Source organism: Gasterosteus aculeatus, chromosome 4 (genome assembly GCF_964276395.1).
Source record: "Gasterosteus aculeatus chromosome 4, fGasAcu3.hap1.1, whole genome shotgun sequence".
NCBI classification, from domain to species: domain Eukaryota; kingdom Metazoa; phylum Chordata; class Actinopteri; order Perciformes; family Gasterosteidae; genus Gasterosteus; species Gasterosteus aculeatus.
In genome coordinates this window covers 3,115,707-3,136,509 of record NC_135691.1, presented here as the reverse complement: position 1 = coordinate 3,136,509, position 20,803 = coordinate 3,115,707, and the positions used below count along the sequence as shown (strand labels likewise).

General features: G+C 45.2%; 1 protein-coding gene and 2 long non-coding RNA genes across 4 annotated transcripts; 1 reads left to right on the top strand and 2 right to left on the bottom strand.

The window, feature by feature from the left end:
* The first annotated feature begins 4,002 nt into the window (after window positions 1-4,002).
* Window positions 4,003-6,833, top strand: LOC144406280 (uncharacterized). The gene is made up of 2 exons (XR_013467511.1): window positions 4,003-4,083; window positions 4,295-6,833. It is a non-coding gene; the product is annotated as an uncharacterized LOC144406280 (long non-coding RNA).
* On the bottom strand, window positions 5,265-7,459 carry LOC120818390 (uncharacterized). Of its 2 annotated transcripts, none has more exons than XR_013467510.1 (3): window positions 6,723-7,459; window positions 5,491-5,672; window positions 5,265-5,388 (listed from the first exon to the last, which is right to left on the bottom strand). It is a non-coding gene; the product is annotated as an uncharacterized LOC120818390 (long non-coding RNA). The 2 variants fall into 2 exon arrangements; XR_005712132.2 differs by having other exon boundaries at window positions 6,782-7,459.
* A 5,391-nt stretch (window positions 7,460-12,850) lies between these two features.
* nanos1 (nanos homolog 1) lies at window positions 12,851-15,787 on the bottom strand. Its single transcript, XM_040174786.2, has one exon. The coding sequence runs from the start codon at window positions 15,139-15,141 to the stop codon at window positions 14,431-14,433; it is 711 nt and encodes a 236-aa protein (XP_040030720.1). The 5' UTR covers window positions 15,142-15,787; the 3' UTR covers window positions 12,851-14,430.
* Between the last annotated feature and the right edge of the window lie 5,016 nt (window positions 15,788-20,803).

Genomic DNA, 20,803 nt, shown 5'->3' with positions numbered 1-20,803 from the left:
AGCCCGGATGGTTGTGATTATCTGAGTGGGCGTGTTTATTCTATTACCCACAAGAACATGACAAGAACGAATAAGTTCCCTAATCGTGTCTGATTTCATTGGAGGCCTAATTTCGCTAACGGAGACGAGGGCCAGTTTGCTGGGAGACGAACTCCCTCTTAATAAGACCATTACACGAAGGGTGCGCTCAACATGTGGCCGCAGAAAAGGAAAAGAAAAGAACTCGAGCGAACACTGGAAGATAAATCGAATGCTTTAACGAAGTTTGACTTTCAGGATTAGGGAATTTAGGCCCGAGCCGCTCTGAAGTTATGCAGAGTTTATAATTCCAGGAAAAACTTTCACAGCTAAAATAATACGTTTCAAAGCTGCATGCTCTCGAAGCCTCGGTCTTACTGGGTTTTGTGTATTTCACCGCGGCGTGAAAAATGGTTTGGAATGAAGCTCGCAGTCTGCAAAGCACGTTTGGAAGGTGTTTGTATGAGAAGCTCGATTTCTAACACGAAGATCCTTTTTTTTTGCACATTTGGTTTCTTGTCTTTATGGTGGTTTGAAATCACTTTCCACTTTCCAAAATTCCATCTGACATCTGTTAAATGACGTTCTGATGACAGGTGACCGGCTGGCATATATTGGACAAACATGGGTTGTTCCACTTTTGACGCACGGCTTCTTTGGATGTTTCCTGTTCCCGAGGATGCAGAACCTCTCGCTGCATTTCAAATGCAGCTTTGATACTTTTGTCAGACGACAACATTGCAGCCACCGCAGATTACAGGCAACTCTTTTACACACCAATTTGGGGTGGGGGCAGATGGACCATGTTGTTCTGGGGGGGAGGATGAAAGAGGCGTGAATGAGGCAGAGTCAGCCAACTGCTCAGGGTCATGTAAGGGTTGTGCTCTCCAGCGACAGAATCTTAACCACACACACACACTTACAAACACACACGTTAGGGTAAACGTCATTAGCAAAACAAACACACTGATTGACAGGTCGGGGCGTCACTGAGAAAGTGTCCTCGCTGTGTGTGTGTTTCCTTCTGACATCTTCTTCTTTTAGAACAGGAGAGATCTGTGCGATCGCCCCCCCCCGCCCCCCCACCCTCGGTTTGCATGTCAAAGGTGTAAAAAGTAGGACCCGTTAAACGTGCCATCGTGTAAAATGACCCAAACCAAACGAGCAGATGGGATAATAATGGGAGCCATTGGGCGAGGAGGTGGAAGATGTCGGCCGATTGCAGAGCCGAGCGTCCATGTGTGTCTTCTGATGACTGAGAACACAACCATCGGGCTCACGGCGACTTTTCGGTCAAACCGCCTGAAGATCCGCTTTTACATTCCCGCCGCCTGGTGCAGCACCTGCAGATGTCCATCTGCTTTATGGCCGAAAGGCTCACAGCCACAACTGATAACCTCGCCGACTGATATTCTATATGTCTGCCTGCAGAAACCTGGCCTCCTGCAGCCCGGATGGTGGAACACAATATGTCGGCCGCTGGGGGACAGTCACGCCCCCCCCTTCCTCCCCTGTGTGGCGGTGCCCTCTCACGCTGACAGAGGGAGGGCGGGACATCAATCTTTCACTAATTCCTTCAAGTGTGAAAGGGTCCTCGTGGTGTCAGCCAAAGGGGTATTGGGGGGGTATTGACTGAGGGGAGGGCAGAGAGAAGGATGGAGAGGAGAAGAGCCTCCTCCGCCACAGAGACCCTTCCTTATGTGCCCCCCCCCCCTCACACGCCTCAACCCTGCGGCCGACACCCCCGGACAGCCGACCAGATGGCGGCAGCATTACCTCAACAAAGGCTATCTAATTAGGGCTACAATAGAGAGAAAGCAGGGGTGTGCGGAGTCCTGATGGACGGCACGCAGGAGGGAGAACAGCCAGGCGAGTCAATACCTACAACCCCGCCCCCTCCCTACACCCCCCCCCTCCCAGCCCACCCCAGCCCCCCCGTCCTGGCAGTAATATAGGGGGCTATGACTTTATTACACCTCATTAACACAAATTAGACCACTTGAGCCTTCCTGGATGGCGATGACAAATTGAATTAAGTGTTTGGAAACAAGTCAATCTCCGCCCCTGGCCAGGCTGCGACCACATTGCATTAACATGCATTGAAGTGTGTGTGTGTGTGTGTGTGTGTGTTTGTGTGTGTGTGTGAGTGGGGTTATAAAAAAACGGAGGTATTATTTTGAGGTGGGTGGACTTTTGAGAGGTTGTGAGTGGTTAAATTCCTTTAGAAATGGATCCTCCCGGCTGGCGAGTTAAAGGAGGAATAAAAGGAGGAGAGGAGGCAACAGTTTGTTCTGAGCGAGGGTTCAGTCAGCGAGGACGTTTTATTTTAGGATCATCAGCAATAATACTGATGACAAATTCGGCAAAAGTTAAAACTTTAGAAGCACAAATCCGGATGCAGGGACTGTGGCATTAAATATATTTGATAAAGGTATTTAATTTGCATTAAATAAATGGATTGATTATTGACTTATTTTCATAAATCTAATAAATCAAATTTCCCCGGATATCAGACCAATTGGAATCAACATTTCATTTCACAACATGAATAAAAATCAAACACTGCAGTTGATATGATGGTCTCGACATTTTGACCCATCTGTTATATTGTGTCCATTATGTATTATTATTTATTCAAGAGCTTGCTGCTGCCAGTACAGCAAATTACCCCCCCGGGAATAATAAAGACAACCTTGAACTTTGATCTGTATGAGAACGTGAAGGCATCTCACTGGAAATGAAAAGGAAACAAAATAACCTTTGTTTTAGCTCAGTTCTAGAATAAAATAAAGACAACAGATCCATTTAAATGTTTTAATGTATGTATGTTTGTATATAATATTCTGCTTAAATGTATATTTAAACAGAACATTATAATATTCTGTTTAAATTTACATTTAAATTCCTAAATTGTCGACAAAAATGAGAAACATCTGATGGTAAAATACGATTTCCTTATCCAATTCTACCATTTTAAACATTTCCGTTTAGTATGGTTACATCTTGCTGTAAGGTGATGTCAACTCTCAGGGTATACAAGGTGTAAATTATTGGCCAATGCTACTGTTGACTTCAGACTGGTTTCTCTGCCCACACACGTCATAAATCACTCATATACGTCCTATTTTTCCGTTACAGTAACATCCGTGTTTTAAATGTACCTTTGTATCTAAATGTGTCTGTACCGTAACATGACAGAGAGGCAAAGCTCCTCTGTGGTGGGTGGGAGAAGCCTGACACCTTGTGGCCGTCAGTGGGATCGCAGTTTCCTCAAGTAAAAATGATTAGAAGTGAGAAATCTCTCGACTCGTGGGAAATTTACAATGTCACGTTATCCAATCAATTCAAGCGAACATCCCAGAATGATTAGTTCATCAGATTGGCTAAATTATCCAACATTTTTTTATTTAGTCAGCCGCTGGCTAAAGTGCTTCCTACACCCGCCTGTCGCCGTCCTGTCGTGCGGGAAAAGCAGATATACTATTTTACAAATATCACTGGTTACATTCCTTATTTAAAAAAAACACAAATATTGACGTTTATTATGATGGAGTATATTATTCTTTTCTTATTTTTTTTACGTTGGGCTGAAGGCGGGACGCTCCAGGTGCGGTGACGCCCCGTTGCCTCCTATTGGCCGCCTGCCGCTGCCTCTGCATCCCTGCAGCGGAAGTAGTTCCTCAAACACTGACGTGACTTTATGTATTATAAGCGACATCAGTAGCTTTGTCCTACCAAAACAGTGATTCAATGCACAGGCCGGAAGGTAAGTGACCCAAATCAAACACACCTGATTGTGCGTCATCGACAGGTGCAAATGTCCCTGGTGGGACGTTTTGCGCTTTGTGACACTTTACAACAACTAAGGAGACAGAGTGCACTGGTTACACTGGGCCAAAAAGGACTGGTTACACCTCGACAGAGAGATAGAGTGGACTGGTTACACTGGGGGAGAGAGACAGAGAGGACTGGTTACACCTCGACAGAGAGATAGAGTGGACTGGATACACTGGGAGAGAGACAGAGAGGACTGGTTACACCTCGACAGAGAGATAGAGTGGACTGGTTACACTGGGAGAGAGAGACAGAGAGGACTGGTTACACTGGGAGAGAGAGACAGAGAGGACTGGTTACACTGGGAGAGAGACAGAGAGGACTGGTTACACTGGGAGAGAGACAGAGAGGACTGGTTACACTGGGAGAGAGAGACAGAGAGGACTGGTTACACTGGGAGAGAGACATAGAGAGGACTGGTTACACTGGGACAAAGAGACAGTTCTCTTTTGTGTTTGTTTGTGGCTGTCTCTGGTTTATTCTAGTGGGGTCACACTGATGTAAGGAGACTTGTTTGAGGCCTTTTTTCATTGCAGTTTGGTTGCCGGGGCGACAGATTTGACTTCCTGTCAGCTACTGCATTTGCCGACATTTCTTTAACTGGAAGACGACGCCTTGTCTTTGATAACTGATGTCTTTAAAAAGGTGTCCTTCAGACTTGTAAACAAGTCAAAATGTGTCCCAGCGTATGTCCTGTCACTGTGTGTGTGTGTGTGGCTGACAGGAAGTAGCCTCAACAAGGACACAAGCTGTTGCCTAGCAATGCATCGCTGTGTAGTGAAGGACCTCGGGCCTCAGTGGGACGTGTGTGTGTTGCCGTGTTATTGCACTATTGCAGCCTAAGTACTTTAATTGGTCCTCACGTAGCATCGATGTAATGCTTGATGACTTATCCTCCACCCCTCCACGTCTCTTTTGGGACCCGGTGCAGCTCTGTAATTCTACCCTGCTAGAATCCATCACTTACAGTTCAATGGAGCAGAAAACGTTCTTGTGATACATCTATATATTAGTGTTTGGAGGCTGTTGCTTTTGTAAAATATTCACACACAACACCACCGCACAACAGTAGAGTAAGTTAATGGTGAATTGTTCCTTTTGTCAGTGGAATAAATCTGTGTGTACAGTCAGTAGCGTACTGGGAGCAGTAACCAGATGTTTTCATTTTATGACTCACTCCGTGGTCTTGAGTATTTCATGTTTTTCTTTTTAACTACATTGGCTGCTTTCAGTTCTGAGAATTTGTTCGGGGAAACAAAAGAATCTGATTTCCTTCCTGCTGTTTGTTGACAGATGTTTTCTCATATCGGACAAATTCCCGGTTGTGTTCCTGATGGAGCAAGTTGGGACTTCAGTGGCCTTTTTGTTTGTGTCCCATCTGAAGAAGGAGCGTGACGTCAATCCTCCGCCCTCAATAATCCGGCCAGTGGTGGGATTTACGCCTCCAGCTCTCAGTGCGTGTCTCGTATATCACAGATGTGCACTCTTAAGCTGTGCACTGCGAGGGAGAAGCTGAAGGGAAGACCTCCAGAGGAACTGTAACAGAAGAAAGAAGGAAGTGTAATCTCAAAAGAGCCGTAGGCAGAATGGGATTATGGTCCAAAGATATGAAGGAAATAGTCCAATAAATGTAGTCACCGTCTTGGAAATAATGAATTAGTCCAATAATCACGGATCAGACGTGGTCGTTGTGCAGTGCTGTCTCCAACTGATCCAATGTAACTCTGGAAGGTTTCAGTCATTAATGTACCTTTTCTTATGAAGAAGTCACCCATCAAACAGCAGGTGGTGCTGTGGGTGAAAACACTCTTTGGCTCCACCTAGAACACCCAACACAAGGTTTCATAATGTTGGTGCTTCATGCTGCAACATGAAATCAAAGCGGTTATTAATCTGGCAGCTCAGTCACAGTCTGGAACCTCGACATGCTCAGTTTCACTTTAAATAATCTCAACATGCTCAATTTACCTTTAAATAATCTCAACGTGCTCAGTTTCACTTTAAATAATCTCAACATGCTCAATTTACCTTTAAATAATCTCAACGTGCTCAGTTTCACTTTAAATAATCTCAACGTGCTCAGTTTCACTTTAAATAATCTCAACGTGCTCAGTTTACCTTTTAAATAATCTCAACGTGCTCAGTTTACCTTTAAATAATCTCAACATGCTCAGTTTCACTTTAAATAATCTCAACATGCTCAATTTACCTTTAAATAATCTCAACGTGCTCAGTTTCACTTTAAATAATCTCAACGTGCTCAGTTTCACTTTAAATAATCTCAACGTGCTCAGTTTACCTTTTAAATAATCTCAACATGCTCAGTTTCACTGTCAATATGTTCTGCTGAATAAACCTTTTTGAGAAAAACACTTGGTACAACTTGGTTACTTTTACTTTACACCAAATCTCAGAGGAGAAATTGTACTTTTTACCAGATAAAAACATAAATTACTTTGTAGATTCAGAGAATAACCCAACATGCAAAAAGACTTCTAACAAAGTAGTTCTACACTTTCTGCAAAAGTAAATCATCTGAGTACTTCTTTAACCTCTGGTTCTAAACTAGCTGAACATCTAACTCACGGAACAGTAAAGTCAATATCCTGTTAAGAACAGTCGATCATTTATTGCAACAGACGGGAAAGTAACATGTTGATTTTGAAGAAAAAAAGCATAATTCCGATGAAAGCATATCAGGGTGGGGCTGGTTATCATTTCTTAGCATGCGATTAAAACCAAACGAGGTGAGGAGAAGAATGCTGCTGCAGTTTGTTTTGTGTTTCCTGCAGCTGGTTGGATGATGATGATGATGATGATGACATTTATGTCCCATCCGGGCACCGCGACCCAATCCGGAGACTCCTCACCCTCATCATGCAACTATTGACTCTTAATAATCTGAGTACAAACTGCCTTTTGTTCTCACAGTCTCAATCCGACGCTTCAATGGGTGATGCATCTCCATTGAGTTAAACCACGCGTGTGTTTAACCGATCCTTCTGCCGCGACGCGCCTTCGTCAGAGAGGTGGAGCTTCGACTGCGAAATATACGCTGAGGAAATTACTGTGGCTGGGCAATATTTCACAAATCCCAACAACAATTCAACAATGTAAAATGACGTCTTACCGCTGAAATGACTTTGAATTCAACAGGTTTGATTTTTGTGGTGTACATTTTAGTAGCGAGAGTATTGATCATGAGACCTTCAAAACGTGGCCTTGAGGATTTGTGGGTCACTTTTACGAAACAACCTTCAGATTTCCCTCCCAGAAAACCGCAGATGCGTCATTTCCCTGCCTGTGGACGTCCTTCTGCACTGAGCGTCTTCACGCCCCCGGATGTCCGCCTCGAGCTGCAGTTGCATTAAATCCCTTTTTCCCAGACAAAGTACCGTTTCCCGCCTTCGGACTGTGCTGTTGCACCATCCTCCTCGCGCTCCGGTCCGAGTCTCCCAGGTCTGGCTTCGCCCGCCGTCCGGCCCCCTCGTCCCCCCGGATGTGGTGCGCAAGCACAGTTGTGCAGGAAGCCGCTGCCATTTCCTCCCTCTTGCGTCACAGACGCAACGACTGCGCCCAAAACCACGACCGCAACCGCAACCGCATGGGACCCCGGTGCAGCGCTGGAATCCTTCGCCCTGACAAACACAAAGGCCACTGACGGAGTCCCAGCAGCACCTGTCGTGCGTTTATGGGAGCACGTATGCCGTCTGCTTTATTAACAGCTCCTTCTGGCCCCGGTAGATATTACAGATTGCACTGGTTTCTAATGAATGGCCCTTGTTTCTCCGCTGTGTGAATTCACCCATCCTCCATCAATAAAAGCATCTGTTTCTCCTGTTCCTGGAAGGTCACAGTGACTCACAGCAGTGAGATCTTTTGGTTGCACGTGTGATGATACTGTGGATGAAGAGCTGAACGATATGTGAGCCAGACCAAACATCGCTGAGCCCCCTTTTTTTTTTAGCAGAAATGAAGTTTGGCTTAATGTTTGGTCAAACCACAAGCCGAGCTGCTATTGATTATTCTTAAACAGAAATACATCTTGTACATTTCCCTGAAACCTGTAGTAACATTTTCCTCTGTTTCGCCCAGAAAGAATCTCTAGTGAGTGGAATGACCCCGCTGCCCCCCCATGGCAGTTTTAATCCACTGCATTATTAAGTAAAAAGAGATGGAAAACAAATCAATGTACCGCCTGGACGCTGATCAATGTAGCAAAACGATCACCCCAAACAACCCCGGGTCCTTTTTAATGGACACTTTGCCCACCAGAGGTAAACCGATATAAGGAGGAAAACACCTTGAGGTGCGTTCAACATAACTGGTGATTTAACTTTGTCATCACGTGTTTCCAGTGGGTCCGTTCCATGACGTTCCATACTCATAATACCAGAATAGGCTGTATGTTAATGTTCATATTCAACACTACACACTAATGCACACAGCATACTGATTATTTACCATTTGCGGTGGGTAAATTATGCAGCGTTTCATCAGTCGGTGTTCAATTTTACTACTACGTAGTGCCCTAATTTGCATACTGATGAACAAACTTTCCACACCAACAGGAAAGAGCAAAATTTGTATTATTTGTTACATTTTTTGTTCATATCGATTATTACTACAATTAATGTCAAATGTCGATTTACGTACATTGTTTATTTTTGTGTGTTTTCTCTCCTGCTGTGAATAAACAACACGCCTGTATGTCTGTGTATGTGTAGAGAGACGTGTACAGATCAGATACAGACTCATCTTTACAGTGCATGCATTTATTGTTATCTGTACAAATATCTAATGTGTGCAATAGTACCGTTTCTACACACTAATAATAATAATAATAATAATAAGACTGTTCATCCGTCCAATCAACGGATGATTGAGCTGATGTTCACATAACAAAAGCGGTTTTTACACTGCAGCAAAAATATCCAAATCAATCCTTTACACACGTTTTTCTTACAATCTTGAAAGTGTTCACAAAGGCTGATTGTGTGAACCATAATGGCTCCGAACCCCCACCTGGCCACCAAGTGAGCCCTGAAGATGGTATCCTCTCCACTCGGCTCTTTGGAATGACTTTCACGCTTGGCTGCTGTCCAATTTTTATCTTCCAGGAGTTGCTAGGCGACAGGAATATCCTCATTGCAGCGTGTTCCTGGAAATGATGGGAGCAATGAATGCACTCTGCAGATCTGTAACTTATTGGCTTTCAGCGCGGTTATTAAACGGGTCAAGGACAAAGCAGGACGCCGTGAGAATGTCAGAAAGTCGTACAAACGGCGGCGCGGCGGGGATTTAAACCTCCACAGCTTTTAAAGCTCCTCTGATCTACTGTGAGGAACTCCAGGTCTTTAAACAGGGAGCGTTTTCCTCCGAAAGCCTGGATGAAACGCTGCTCTCTAACTTGCAAATTTCAAAGATTAGATTTACAAAGATTACCACAACTTTATGAAGGTGACGATTGACGGGACTTGTTTCCTTCGACCTCTCCGGAGAGCTGCTTCGATTGTACATAAGAACCTGTAAACGCATCATTGCACTCGCATCACTGCTGAGAACAAAAAGATGGTTCAGCGACAGTCCTGGACGTCTGCCGAGAGGAAATAACAAACCACTATTACCCCTTAATGTGGCACCGAATGATGCAGAGGATAAGAGTGTGCGGCAGACCGAGTTTCACCAAACCGGAGAAAAGCTGAATGGTTCACGGCGCTGTTCCGTTTAAAGTAGAAAATGAGTAGCAACTTTAAAAAATAAAAAAGAGGATTCATTGATATTTCTTTCTGTTGCCAGGGCAACAGCTTTGGTCCACATTTACGTCCTGTCAGCGACCGCATTGAGAGACATTGCAAGAGGCCCGTTTTAGAACGCTTAAGTTGTCAAGTCTGAAAAGGTCTTCTAGTCAAATGATACATGATGTCACCTGTCAGTCGGATTCATCCCGAGTCTGAAGAAAGCTGTTAAATGTTAAATTCCTGCAGAAACTATTCATAAGAACGAGGAGGCACAAACAGAAAACACGTCCCCTGCTGCCATGTTTTTATTTTTTTATTTTACGAGCTGAGAATGGCCACAGCCAGCGAGTACCTTCCCCACACGAGTAGTGGCTTCTGATACGGAATAAATGTTCAGATCACTTCCCGAGATACGCAGCGGTGACTTGGAGGATTATTTCAGCCGACGGCACATCTGCACCATCGAAGCAGCCGCTGAGAAATAAGCCGGCCGTGCTGTGAGAGAAACTTAATAACCTGTCGTGCTCACTTAAGCAGCAGCGCTTTTTGGTTTCGGATAAATCCTTTGTGAAATTTCAATTACGGCATCAAAGCGGTAATCTGCCCCCTCAGAGGGACGGAGTTGTTACCGCGCGGAGCCGCTGACAGAGTTCAATGAGGCCGCACTCGTCATCAAGATCTCTTCCACATCGGCGGCTTCCAATAACACTGGATGTGAGAAGTGTCACCCAACAGGTATGCATGTTTTTGTAATGCCTTTCATCACCACAGGGGGTGGTAATGCATTTTGAAATGACATCTTTTGCCAAAAGCCTTTTCAGTTCTCTTTTTTTTTTCTTCTGTTTTTCATATTCCAATTTTTAAAATCAAACCGGCAGCAATAATCCACGCCTCCTCTGGAGGCCAGAGACGACATCCTCTTTAGATGGAAGGGCTTTCATGCTCAGCTGCCGTCCGATCTTATCCCCAGGAGTTGCTAGGCGACAGGAGCATCCTCATTGCGTAAGTGTATTCTGGGAAACGAGGGGACCCGTAAATGAGTCCTGCAGGTCTGTGACTTATCACCAGCCTGTAGTCATGAGGGGTCAGTGAACGGGAGGGTTTCCGTGCAAATGGGCCGCGGGGTGATTTGGCAGTATTTGCTTTGGAGAAGCCGGCGGATTACGTTTTGATGTTCAGCTCCATTACACCCCGTACAGACGTTAAGCTACTGTGTGATCTATTGCACTTTGATCAGTTCGCATCATTAGAAAGCAATAAACTTTTCAAGAATATGTTTTGTTTTTCGGTTTCATTTAAACTGAACGCCTCTACAGGTTTTTAAAGTGGATTAAATCCCGTTAGAAATAGCATCTCGACTCCTCCCGTTGTCACTGTCTGTTTTCCTTCCTTCCTATGAGGCTCTTTGGAGGTTAATGCAGCGGAGGGCAGGGTGATGAATAATGGGAACGCTGGTAAATTCTTATTTTATATCCGCTATTTATTCAGTCTCTTTTTCACAAGCAGAGTTGGAGGCTGTTGGATCAGTGGCGAGATTAAAACATGTTTATGATGACTTTTATTGTTTGTGGAGTTTCTCAGTGCACATTAAACATCACTGCTGGATGCGTTCAATAAATCCCTTTGATTTCCATAGAGACATCGAGAATTAATGCGCTTTGTAAACTTCATCCCAATCCAAATGGTACTTGGTTTTTGTTGTCCAGCGACAAAGGGTTAAAGAAATAGGAAATAACATTTGGTAATTTATATCAAAAGACTTTAAAACTGCGGTGATAAGGGCGGTGAATTTGTTAGAAAAACCTCAATCGTGTGTAAAAAAAAAGCAAGTGGTTGAAACATATATGTTAATGATTAGCAGGTCACAGTGTAAATTTAACAGACGTTTTTGTAGAGTCACAGAGAGAAAACAAACTCCAGGTTAACTCCACCGTGAGTGGATTCACAGCCTCGGATCAGCCATTGAGCCTCTAGTTTAACGCTATCAGGCGCCTCCACGAAGCCTCCCCGTCCATCAGACGGGCACCTGAGCTGCACTGCCACGTCGTACAGTAACTGCAGCTCTGTGACCGCCGGCGTGAATCAATGCACCCTCTAAATCTCCCCAACAGCAAAGACCAACTAATGCGCAGCACCAGCTCCATCAGCGTCTGACCGATTAATTCCTTCCTCACTCGTCTGACATTTTTGTGAGGGACATTGAGTACGCGTCAGAACGCTGCTGAATCGAACCTCATCTGTTTCTCTGCCTGTCTTTTGTTTCTCTCAAGATCGGCAACATACTATATGTTCATGGGAGATGCGTATCTCTTGAATGGAGCAACAAAGTAGATTATAAGGGCCCTGTCTGTGGGCGGGGGGGGGGGGGCTAATGGAGGCAGCGGCGTAGGGGGAATAGGACCTGTTAGCCTACTGTGTTTGTCTGAAATGTGAGCCCGCCATCCCCCCCCCCACCCCCACCGTTCTCACAGAGATAAATCCCTGTTGCACTTAGTAGTCATCCATTTTTAATGGCACAACTCAGCTGGGGGGGGGGGGCACAGCCAAGGTGTGGATGACACAAACTGTCCGCCTCGGGCTAATGTGTGTACAGTCTTCCTGATGTGTTTTTGTACTGTGTGCTCGGCGTCAGCAGCCGGAGGTGCTTTCGCTGCCGGGTGGTGAGACGCGGAAGGCTTCCAATGAGCTCACCGCGGTTCCATTTGTTGTTTTTCGCTCGTTGATGAGATCCGAAGGAAGGCGTGCACTCGCTGCTGCACAGCTGCGTCCAGCTGTGTCCAACAACAACAAGAGGCAGCAGCAGCAGCAAAGCTCTCTTTTTAAAGTCTGTTGCAGCCCTTCCACAGATGGCAGGCGGAGAAGGCCGGGAGGGACCGGAGGGGGGTGGGGGGGGGGGCGGCATCGGACCCACTTCATTGCAAACATGATCTGTTTGAATGGCGGGCCGTAAGCCGGGACATTCTTGTGTGGGCAGACCTGGCTAAACAACCGCGGCACTGTGCTCGCCCTCCGGAGACGAATCTTTAAGATACCAGAGCAGCCCGAGAGGTCGCGTCCACCGGTTAGCCCCCGAGGCGCTGGGTGAGCGGGCCAATAAGGGGAAGTGTGGTTTTTCCCTGCTCAATTCAATCAGTCCGTCTGCAAATCACTGAATCGCTCAGTAAACGGGGTAATTGTATACTGCTGCACACCGACAGGGAGAAGGAAAAAGGGGCCGATGTACCCGCTCCGGTTGAGACACGACCACATAGATCCAGATATTTGATAGGTTTTTTATTTCTCTAGTGGATTCATATGTTGTTATTCTGCACAGCAGCATACAGGAAATTGTGGTAAAATATAAATAACAAAGTTCAACAGTGTTTTCTTTTTCTATTATTCATTTAATCCAAAAAATCCTCTGTTAAAAGTGGCAAATTGTGTCAGCCTTTTCCCACGACCACTCTCTCCCAATGCAACATCGACCAACTAAACTTTAAAAAGTACGGGTATAATCGTTATTTACAGACAATCACCTTTTGGTGAGCAACGCTTATAGCTTCTTGGAAATTCACTTCCGTCATGTTCAATGCGACAAAATGAAAATACAATTATGTTATACAAAGATCAAAAATACTATCAAAAACCCTTATTATAAACGGCAGCACTATATCAATAAACTGCTGTTGACATTTTACATGTAAGTACAAAATCCTGTTGAGGTAGCGCCCTCTGAAGTCACTTGTTAAAATACTGAATAAACATCACTTTATGTACAATACAGCAAATCTCTCCTCTTTCTTCAATGCAATTGTATTCCTTTGGTAAACAAAACTGTCAGAAATGTGCAGTCCTGCAAGTGACACTTTCAATCATACATTCCACAACATGTTTGCATCTTTTTGTAGGTTTTTTTTTTGGGGGGGGGGGTCGTCAGGAAAAGAAATAACGGGATAACATGTTGTTGTTTGCTAACATTCATTTTTGTCTTTGTCAACCGACGCTCTCAGTGAACAGACTGGGCCGTGAGACCCTCGGGAGGCCAAACAGAACCAAAACAAACAGAGAAACACCATGAAGAAAGAGAGACCCGACAGAGAAAAGGAAATCCAGTGTGTCGCCCTCAATTGGGAATGTAAACATAAAAGAAACGCCTCTCGTTTCTGACTCGGTGGAGTCAGAAGAAGTCGGAGGGGTGGAGTAAACGTTTGGCTTGGCAACAAATGATTATAATGTCCTTCAGAGAACTTGAGCCCTAAACAGAGGCCACATTGTTGCTTGTTTTTTTTCTGTTTTTTTTCTTCCTGCCTCGCAGATTGAATGTCAACTTTGAAAGCAAGTTGGAAAATATGTTGTGGAGTTTTTTTTTTTTTTGGCAGGCAGGCAGATGGGACCCAAGAGTTCCTCCTCCAGTCAGACACACACGAGCACTCATCAATGACACATTCTTAAGCTTCTTTAATGGCAAACATAACTTTGGTTTTCTAAGACGAGAAAGAAAAATCACAGCGGGCTTATAGCTCGCCGTACAAAAATACTTGGTAGAAATATGACATTCGTCCCCTTTTGCCAATGTCAGTGTGTTTCCCTACACGACCAAAATACTTTGATTATTGATACATGTATTTGTATGCACACGCTCAAATGACTATAAACTAGCGAGAAAAATAAATCCAAAGTATAAAGCATAAAATTGTTCTATGTGGATAAAAGAACTATAAAAATATAAGAGATCTTAGAGAAATAATAGGATAAAATCAATACGTTTATGAAACTGGGATAAGGGCTAAAGCCGAAATCAAAACAGTCTTCTGGAAATAGTTCAGTGCAATTCAATTTACTTTATAGTCATGCCTGTTTAGAATATTTTCATCCTCTTACCACCCACAGCCCTCCCTCCCTTTAACGGTCGCTGGGATGGCTGGTCTTTTGACAGCGGACAGTATTTGATCGTGTGCGCATTGTCCCCGTTGGCACTGCACAGGGGACAGGTGTAAGCCCTCAGAATCGGGCACACGACCCGGCCGTCCGGAGTCTTCAGGACGTGAGAGCCGTACACCTCCTCGGGCGCGCCGTTATTTCGGCAGAAGACGCAGATTTTGGGCTCCTGCTTGCCCCTGGAGGCGGGTTTGCGCATCTTCCTCTCCATGCCGAACAGGTCGAACCCGGCGAAGCTCCCGCCGAAGCCCGCATCCCGCTCCGGCAGCTGCACGCCGAGCTGGTTCTGGAAGGGGCTGAGTATCGAGAACCGCTCCTTCAGCTCCAGGATGGAGGCCGGCGGGGGGCTCCCGGACGGGCAGCAGCAGTCCAGGTGACCGCTCTCCCCAACGCCGCCCGCGATTACGCACGGACACGGCGGGGAATCGTCCAGGCCCAGGGTGGCTTTAAGGGACTCGGTGATGGAGTTGGGGTTCTGGGGCATGCTCAGCTTGTTGTTCTTCGTGACCAACGTCGTCAGCCCAAGATAGTCGTTCCAGAAATTAAAAGTATAGTCATACGGGCCGCGCGCATTCAAGTAGTTGTGGTTGAGAAAATCCATGGCCGCTTCTGGTCGTTCGCTCGCGGTCATGAGGCTGAAGCAACCCGAGTAATCCGTAAGGTCTTTGTAGCCAGAGTCGGTCTCCAGGAGCGGTTCGTGCACGGCGGTGTGGTCTCCAGTGTGTCCTGTTGTGTTTGTGCGTCCTGCAAACAGGCTTTCTGGTTATAAGGAGCAGGAGGGCGGGGCGCTCTGCCTCCAGAAAGCCAAGTTGGAGATCAGGTTGGAACCAGGTTCCCTCTCCACACGAACCTTTACACTCGCTTGTTTTGTTTGTTTTTCTTGCAGGTTTCTTTTCCTGTCGACGTCCATCATCGTTCTGGCGTTTGTGGAGATTCGGATATTTCCATTGAACAAAAGTTGTTAATAGTTAATGATGTTGTAGCAGAGAAATCATTTAACTGTAGTTAATCACGACGCGTCGGCGCGAGCACTAATCAATTAGAGGATAGTTCCTGCTTGGTTTTAACACGTTACAGTCCTGCATGTTTTGTGGATGTCGTTGCGCGTGGATACCGCTAAACAACCCGGGTTTAACCCGCTGCGCGCCGGTGGCAGAGACCCCCTTTGTTCCACACTGCGTTCATCCCTCTCACTGCTTCATGTGTCCAACCAACGCAAACGCTTTAAATAACCAGCAGATTACGATGGACAATTGAATGTTACTGCCTATTTTTCATACACATTGGACATTTCTTTTCTATCAAACGTGTTTTCCTCCAGAGTTGTGATCTTAATATGAGTAATTAATTAGATTTTGGTGTGAATAAGTCCGTCCCGTTAATTCAAGTTCATAAAATCCAGAAAAAAACAGCACTGACTGGTGTCCCTGTCCGCCAGCGCTGATGTAAACACGACAAGCAGAACTGCTCTTCAACAGGGGGCAGCATGGAGCAACTACAGGTCCCCCCCCCCCCCCCCCCCCCCACCTGCGTGAATGAGAGAGACAAACAAAACCGTCAGTAATAAAGGCCCCTGGCTGGAAGAGGAAAGTCACCCGCGACGTCCCAGCATCCAGATGTCATTAGTGTGTTCTGATTTCATCGAGTCGAGACGGAGCAGACAACCGGACTGCACGGATCAGTGTCGCGAGTGGACTGAATAAAGCACATATGCTTTACAGGGTGTGGTGTTGTTGAAGGGTCACTTCACTCTCCTCACAAACGGCTGAAAAGTCTTAAGTCCACAGAACGCACCGGGGTGTTTTTTCCGTTTTCTGACAACACGGTTTAAAGATCGGACTAAATGTGTTTCTGCTTTATAATCAAATTTGATTACACATAAACAAACAAAATGACTTGATATTTCATTACTAAACTGCCTCATTCAATCATTTTACGTCTGAAAGTCGCATCTGGAGACAGCGTTGGCTTTTCAACAGTCACATCTGTTGGGGTTGCAGGGGTTTTGAATGAAACCATCTTGTACTGTTGGTGACTTTGACAAAGTGGACCGGTTTGCCTTCAGCTTTACTGGAAAGCACAAGTTGTTCCGTCAAGCATCAATAACAACAGCGCAGTGGAGCCTTGTTCCATGGAGCTCCAGCACGGCTGCTGTGGAGCTCTTACTGCCTATTTATCTTCCCGTTGTATACATTTAAATGGACAGCTCATTGCATGTAGAGGGATACGTACAATCTGCTGCTTTTACAACTTTTCTTTTTGTAAAGAATCCTTTTACGGTTCTATAAATTGTCAATTTCTATCTCCTCAATAATCCAATCAAATCTGGGCACATCGGCGATAGAAGTGATGGTGGCTGATTCTCCGGAGGACGCAGCGCCCGCCGCGGGCCTCTGATCCTGTGATGAAGTGGGCAGCCCAGGAATGTGGAAGCGGACCCTCTTGAAACAATGATAACACGAGTGACTGGTGTTCTAATTAAAGCTTCCAGGGGGAGGCTGCACGAACCCACTGACTCTAGAGGCCCCCATTTATTTTTAAGGGGTTGTAATAAGAATGCACTTCCTTAGGAGGCGGAGTGATACAAGATGAGCAAAAAGGCACGGTCCAATGAGCTGCAATGCTTTAGAAGCCCCTTTACTCTGCTCTGTCCGTGCAAAAAGTTACTTTGAAATAGTATTGACTGGTTATTTCCCCCGGAGCCTCCATTCGGCCGGTGAAAAATGGGAATTTTCTGACAAAGCATTAATAATGTATATAATCGCCAATCTTTTTTTTGCAAGCCAGTGCAGATTGCATGAGCAGATTCCCCCCGTGTAGCCGCAGCACCGCTGAAGTATTCATGGCCGTATTATTTCTTAATTTTGTTGTGACTTAAAGAGATTAATACTCATCCATTAGCTCGAGCTAATTCCGCGGCGACCTCGAGGTTGCACGAGTATATTAGACAAGGAAGTGAGATTAGCAGCGGAATGATGCACAACATCAGCAGGGTGGCTGTGGCCTGTAAATCGATTCAGGAATCACACAGGCTAAGTGATTGTTGTGCAAGTGTTTTTTTTTTTTTTTAGCTTGACAGGAAGAGAAAAAAAAGCTGATCGTCAGAAAAACTGGTGTCTGGCTGAGGGAGACACTTTGTTCTTAATCACAAAATCATATTTCCTGCGTGGGATCATTAGCAATGGAAATGTTTTTTTCTTTCTTTGCTCCATCTATTATGCAATGCAAATCGCCCGCGATGTGCCTTTTGCTGAAGTTAGGGGTTTGATAACGTTTGTACCACCCCGCGGAGCCAATCCGCCTCATGCATTGTGGTTGTAATCAACACGTTCCGTGCGGCGATTCAAGTCTTGTCTTTTGCCAGAAAAACTCTCAATTCATATTTGCCGCAATAAATGAATGATTGATGGCATTGTGGAACGCGTCAAGAAATCAGATCCCTTTTCTCCCCCCACGCTCGTATTGTGAGTAATAATGAAACGTATCATTTGGGCAGGCTTTGAATTATTATGTACGTAACCTCTCGGGCTAAACGAGCGGACGCTCTCTCTCTCTCTCTCTCTCTCTCTCTCTCTGTGAAATGTGCTTCTTCTGATGCGTATTTCATGAGGCGAGTTTCAGCAGTGGCCTTGGAGAGGGTGAATGCATCGCGAAGGATTACTCCAAAGCACACAGGGAAGCTTTGTGCGAGTCCCTACGCTGCCGCTGAAGGCAGCTGCCACGGGTAAACCGTTTCAATGCCTTGCTCAAAGATGCCGTAGAAGTGGACATTCTCCTCGACTCTGTTAAAGCTGGTAATCCAGACGTCGGCACCGCAAACGGGCCCGAAGCAAAACTCTCATTTAACGACGCAGCCACACCTCCATCTGCGTGTTTACACAGCGGCATATTGATCACGAAACAATACATAATGAGTTTGCAGGAATTGCTCAAAATCCATTTTGCCGCATCGATTGCCGTAATGAAGATGAATGCCAAATCTCTCGGTATGAAAATGGCTCGCCCGCATTTGCATCCTGCATTTGTCTTCCCCAATCCTAAAGAGACGGCTCTTTCTCTTTGGGATTACCATGTGTTTTTACTCACAGCCATTAGAGCTCTGTTTGTGATTATGTAAATGAGAAAACATGCAGGAAATTTAATCAGTGAGCAAATTTGATTTCACGTGAACAATCGCTCGAGGGCGGTGGGCCTGATCACATAATATCTAGCAACCAAATTATGTTCAATATTTGTTTTCACTGTGGGCTTCTACTTGGACACGCTGCAGCTTTACAGGCTCACGGTTTTGCCTCGTGTTTGGAGGCTTGAAGTTAACAGCCCCGCATGCGGTTTGATCATCCTTTGTTCTCCCCTGAGATGCTGAATGGAAACTGCATTTAGTGGGAAGCATTTCCATATCGGCAGCAAAGCGAAGCAGCTTGTGTTTATGCTTTCTTATTATTGTTGCATCCCCTGAACCGAATATCCGAGCGCTCCGCTTCCTTTTGTTCCCCAGCCGAACAGTAAGAAAATGGGCTCTTTGTAATTGCACGTAAACACAGAGGATGCCATTGAATGGAGATGTGTGCCGCTGCAGATAACTGGTGACTAAAGCGAATGTTGCTCCAGAGTTGAAACGAATAAAGCGTGTCAGTCAATAATAAGGCAGGTAGAACAAATGAATGTCATTCAGCTTTTCACTCGTTCTGCAGCCCAAAGTGGAAAAGGCAATGACAGGAGGGCTGAACATCTTTTATTAACAGCCTGAGGAGACGGAGCTCCACGTTTTTTTTTGTATCCATTCCCTCACACCTTGACCTTGTGTCGGTGTGCATGCACATATGGGAAGGAACAAAAGAAGCTATACGATCTTTCCTCAAAGCTGCAGGAGAAAAGCCTCTCTGCCGAGCCAGAGCTAGTGGAGTTCCTCCACAGCAAATGTGTGCACATTTCCTCTGCAGATCTGAAATTTATTTCATAACTTTCAGTTAGCAAATAGCGGAAGCTTTGGGCTTTGCTTCCGTGTGCATAAGACCGGCACTTCAACGTGCAGGTTTGTGGGGCCTCGGGACTGAATCTCAGGCCTTCGCATAAGCATTTTTATTTAAAAACCTGCACTTTAGTGAGGAATACTGACCTTGGGATAACAACTAAATCCACAAGCTTTTCTTCCCAATAATAAAATATTGACCGATACTAAACAGCTTCTCTGATTTTACATTCTCTACCTTCATGTTAAAGCTGCATACTAAACAGCTGGAGCACCTTTTAAATCAAGTCAAGTGTATAAAAGCGTGATGGCAAAATGCCAATACGTTCCGTATGAGCACAAGCATGCTACTGTTTGGCCAGAATTGTGTTAAGGCTCCATGATTGATTCAGCCGAGACCTTTGCTTAAGGTCATTTCAGTGAATAATTCCTTTCAGGCCTCACTGAAAACGTGTCGTTCTTCACAGTAAAAACAGGCCAAATTCAGGTGATAAAGTTTAGAGAGTTTCTCTACAAACCGGTTTTGAGCAAACTGGAGTTTCAGAGCGTAAATACATAACGACGTAATGTCCAGGGTTATTACACGTGGTCTTTAACATCGACAGGTGGCTTGGAGGTGTAATCACATCGCCAATCATATATATCGCTCGACCTGCTATGAATGCAATGCGGTCGATGTCGGCGGACTCAGTGAGTCCACAGCTAAAGAAAATGTCCCTTTCTATAAGCTGCGGAAAATCAACTCCGTAGAGGTGAGGAAAGTGATTTGGCATTCAGAGCCACAGCGGGAAGATAATTTAACGTTATTAGCCGTCCCGAAACTCAATATGACAGAGAGGAGGTTTGAAAGCTGAACATTTCAAATGCATTCACTCAACTTCCCGCTGAAGTTCAACTCACCGCGATTGGTCCTGTTATTCACGGCCGCGTTTTCCCGTCCACTGATTGCACCACAGTCATTTACATGAAGTGTATCTCCACATAAAAGGTTGTGGTCGGTTGCTTGGTAGCTGTTGCAGGTCTCATCAGATTTTTACCTCAGTGATGCACTTTACAAATTCATAATAAAGTCAGAGCTGTTGGGTTCATGTGTGAAACGTCTCGAGACTCGAGCGAGGTCCGGTTTGTGCATGTGGAGAGCCATGCATCTTTATTCATGATTACATGCCCATTAGTCAAATGTACAGGAAGCCAGGACAATATGTCTGTGCCAAGTTCAGGAAGGTATTGCTTTTATTCAAAAGCTAATAAAAGAGAACAGTATGTCTCAGCTAAAGCAATACATTTTTTACATGGAAGGAAAAGGGTTCTGCTTAAGTCT

What these genes read in the sequence shown, in the direction of transcription:
- nanos1 (XM_040174786.2), bottom strand. Translation starts at nt 15,141, where the DNA reads ATGACCGCGAGCGAACGACCAGAAGCGGCCATGGATTTTCTCAACCAC.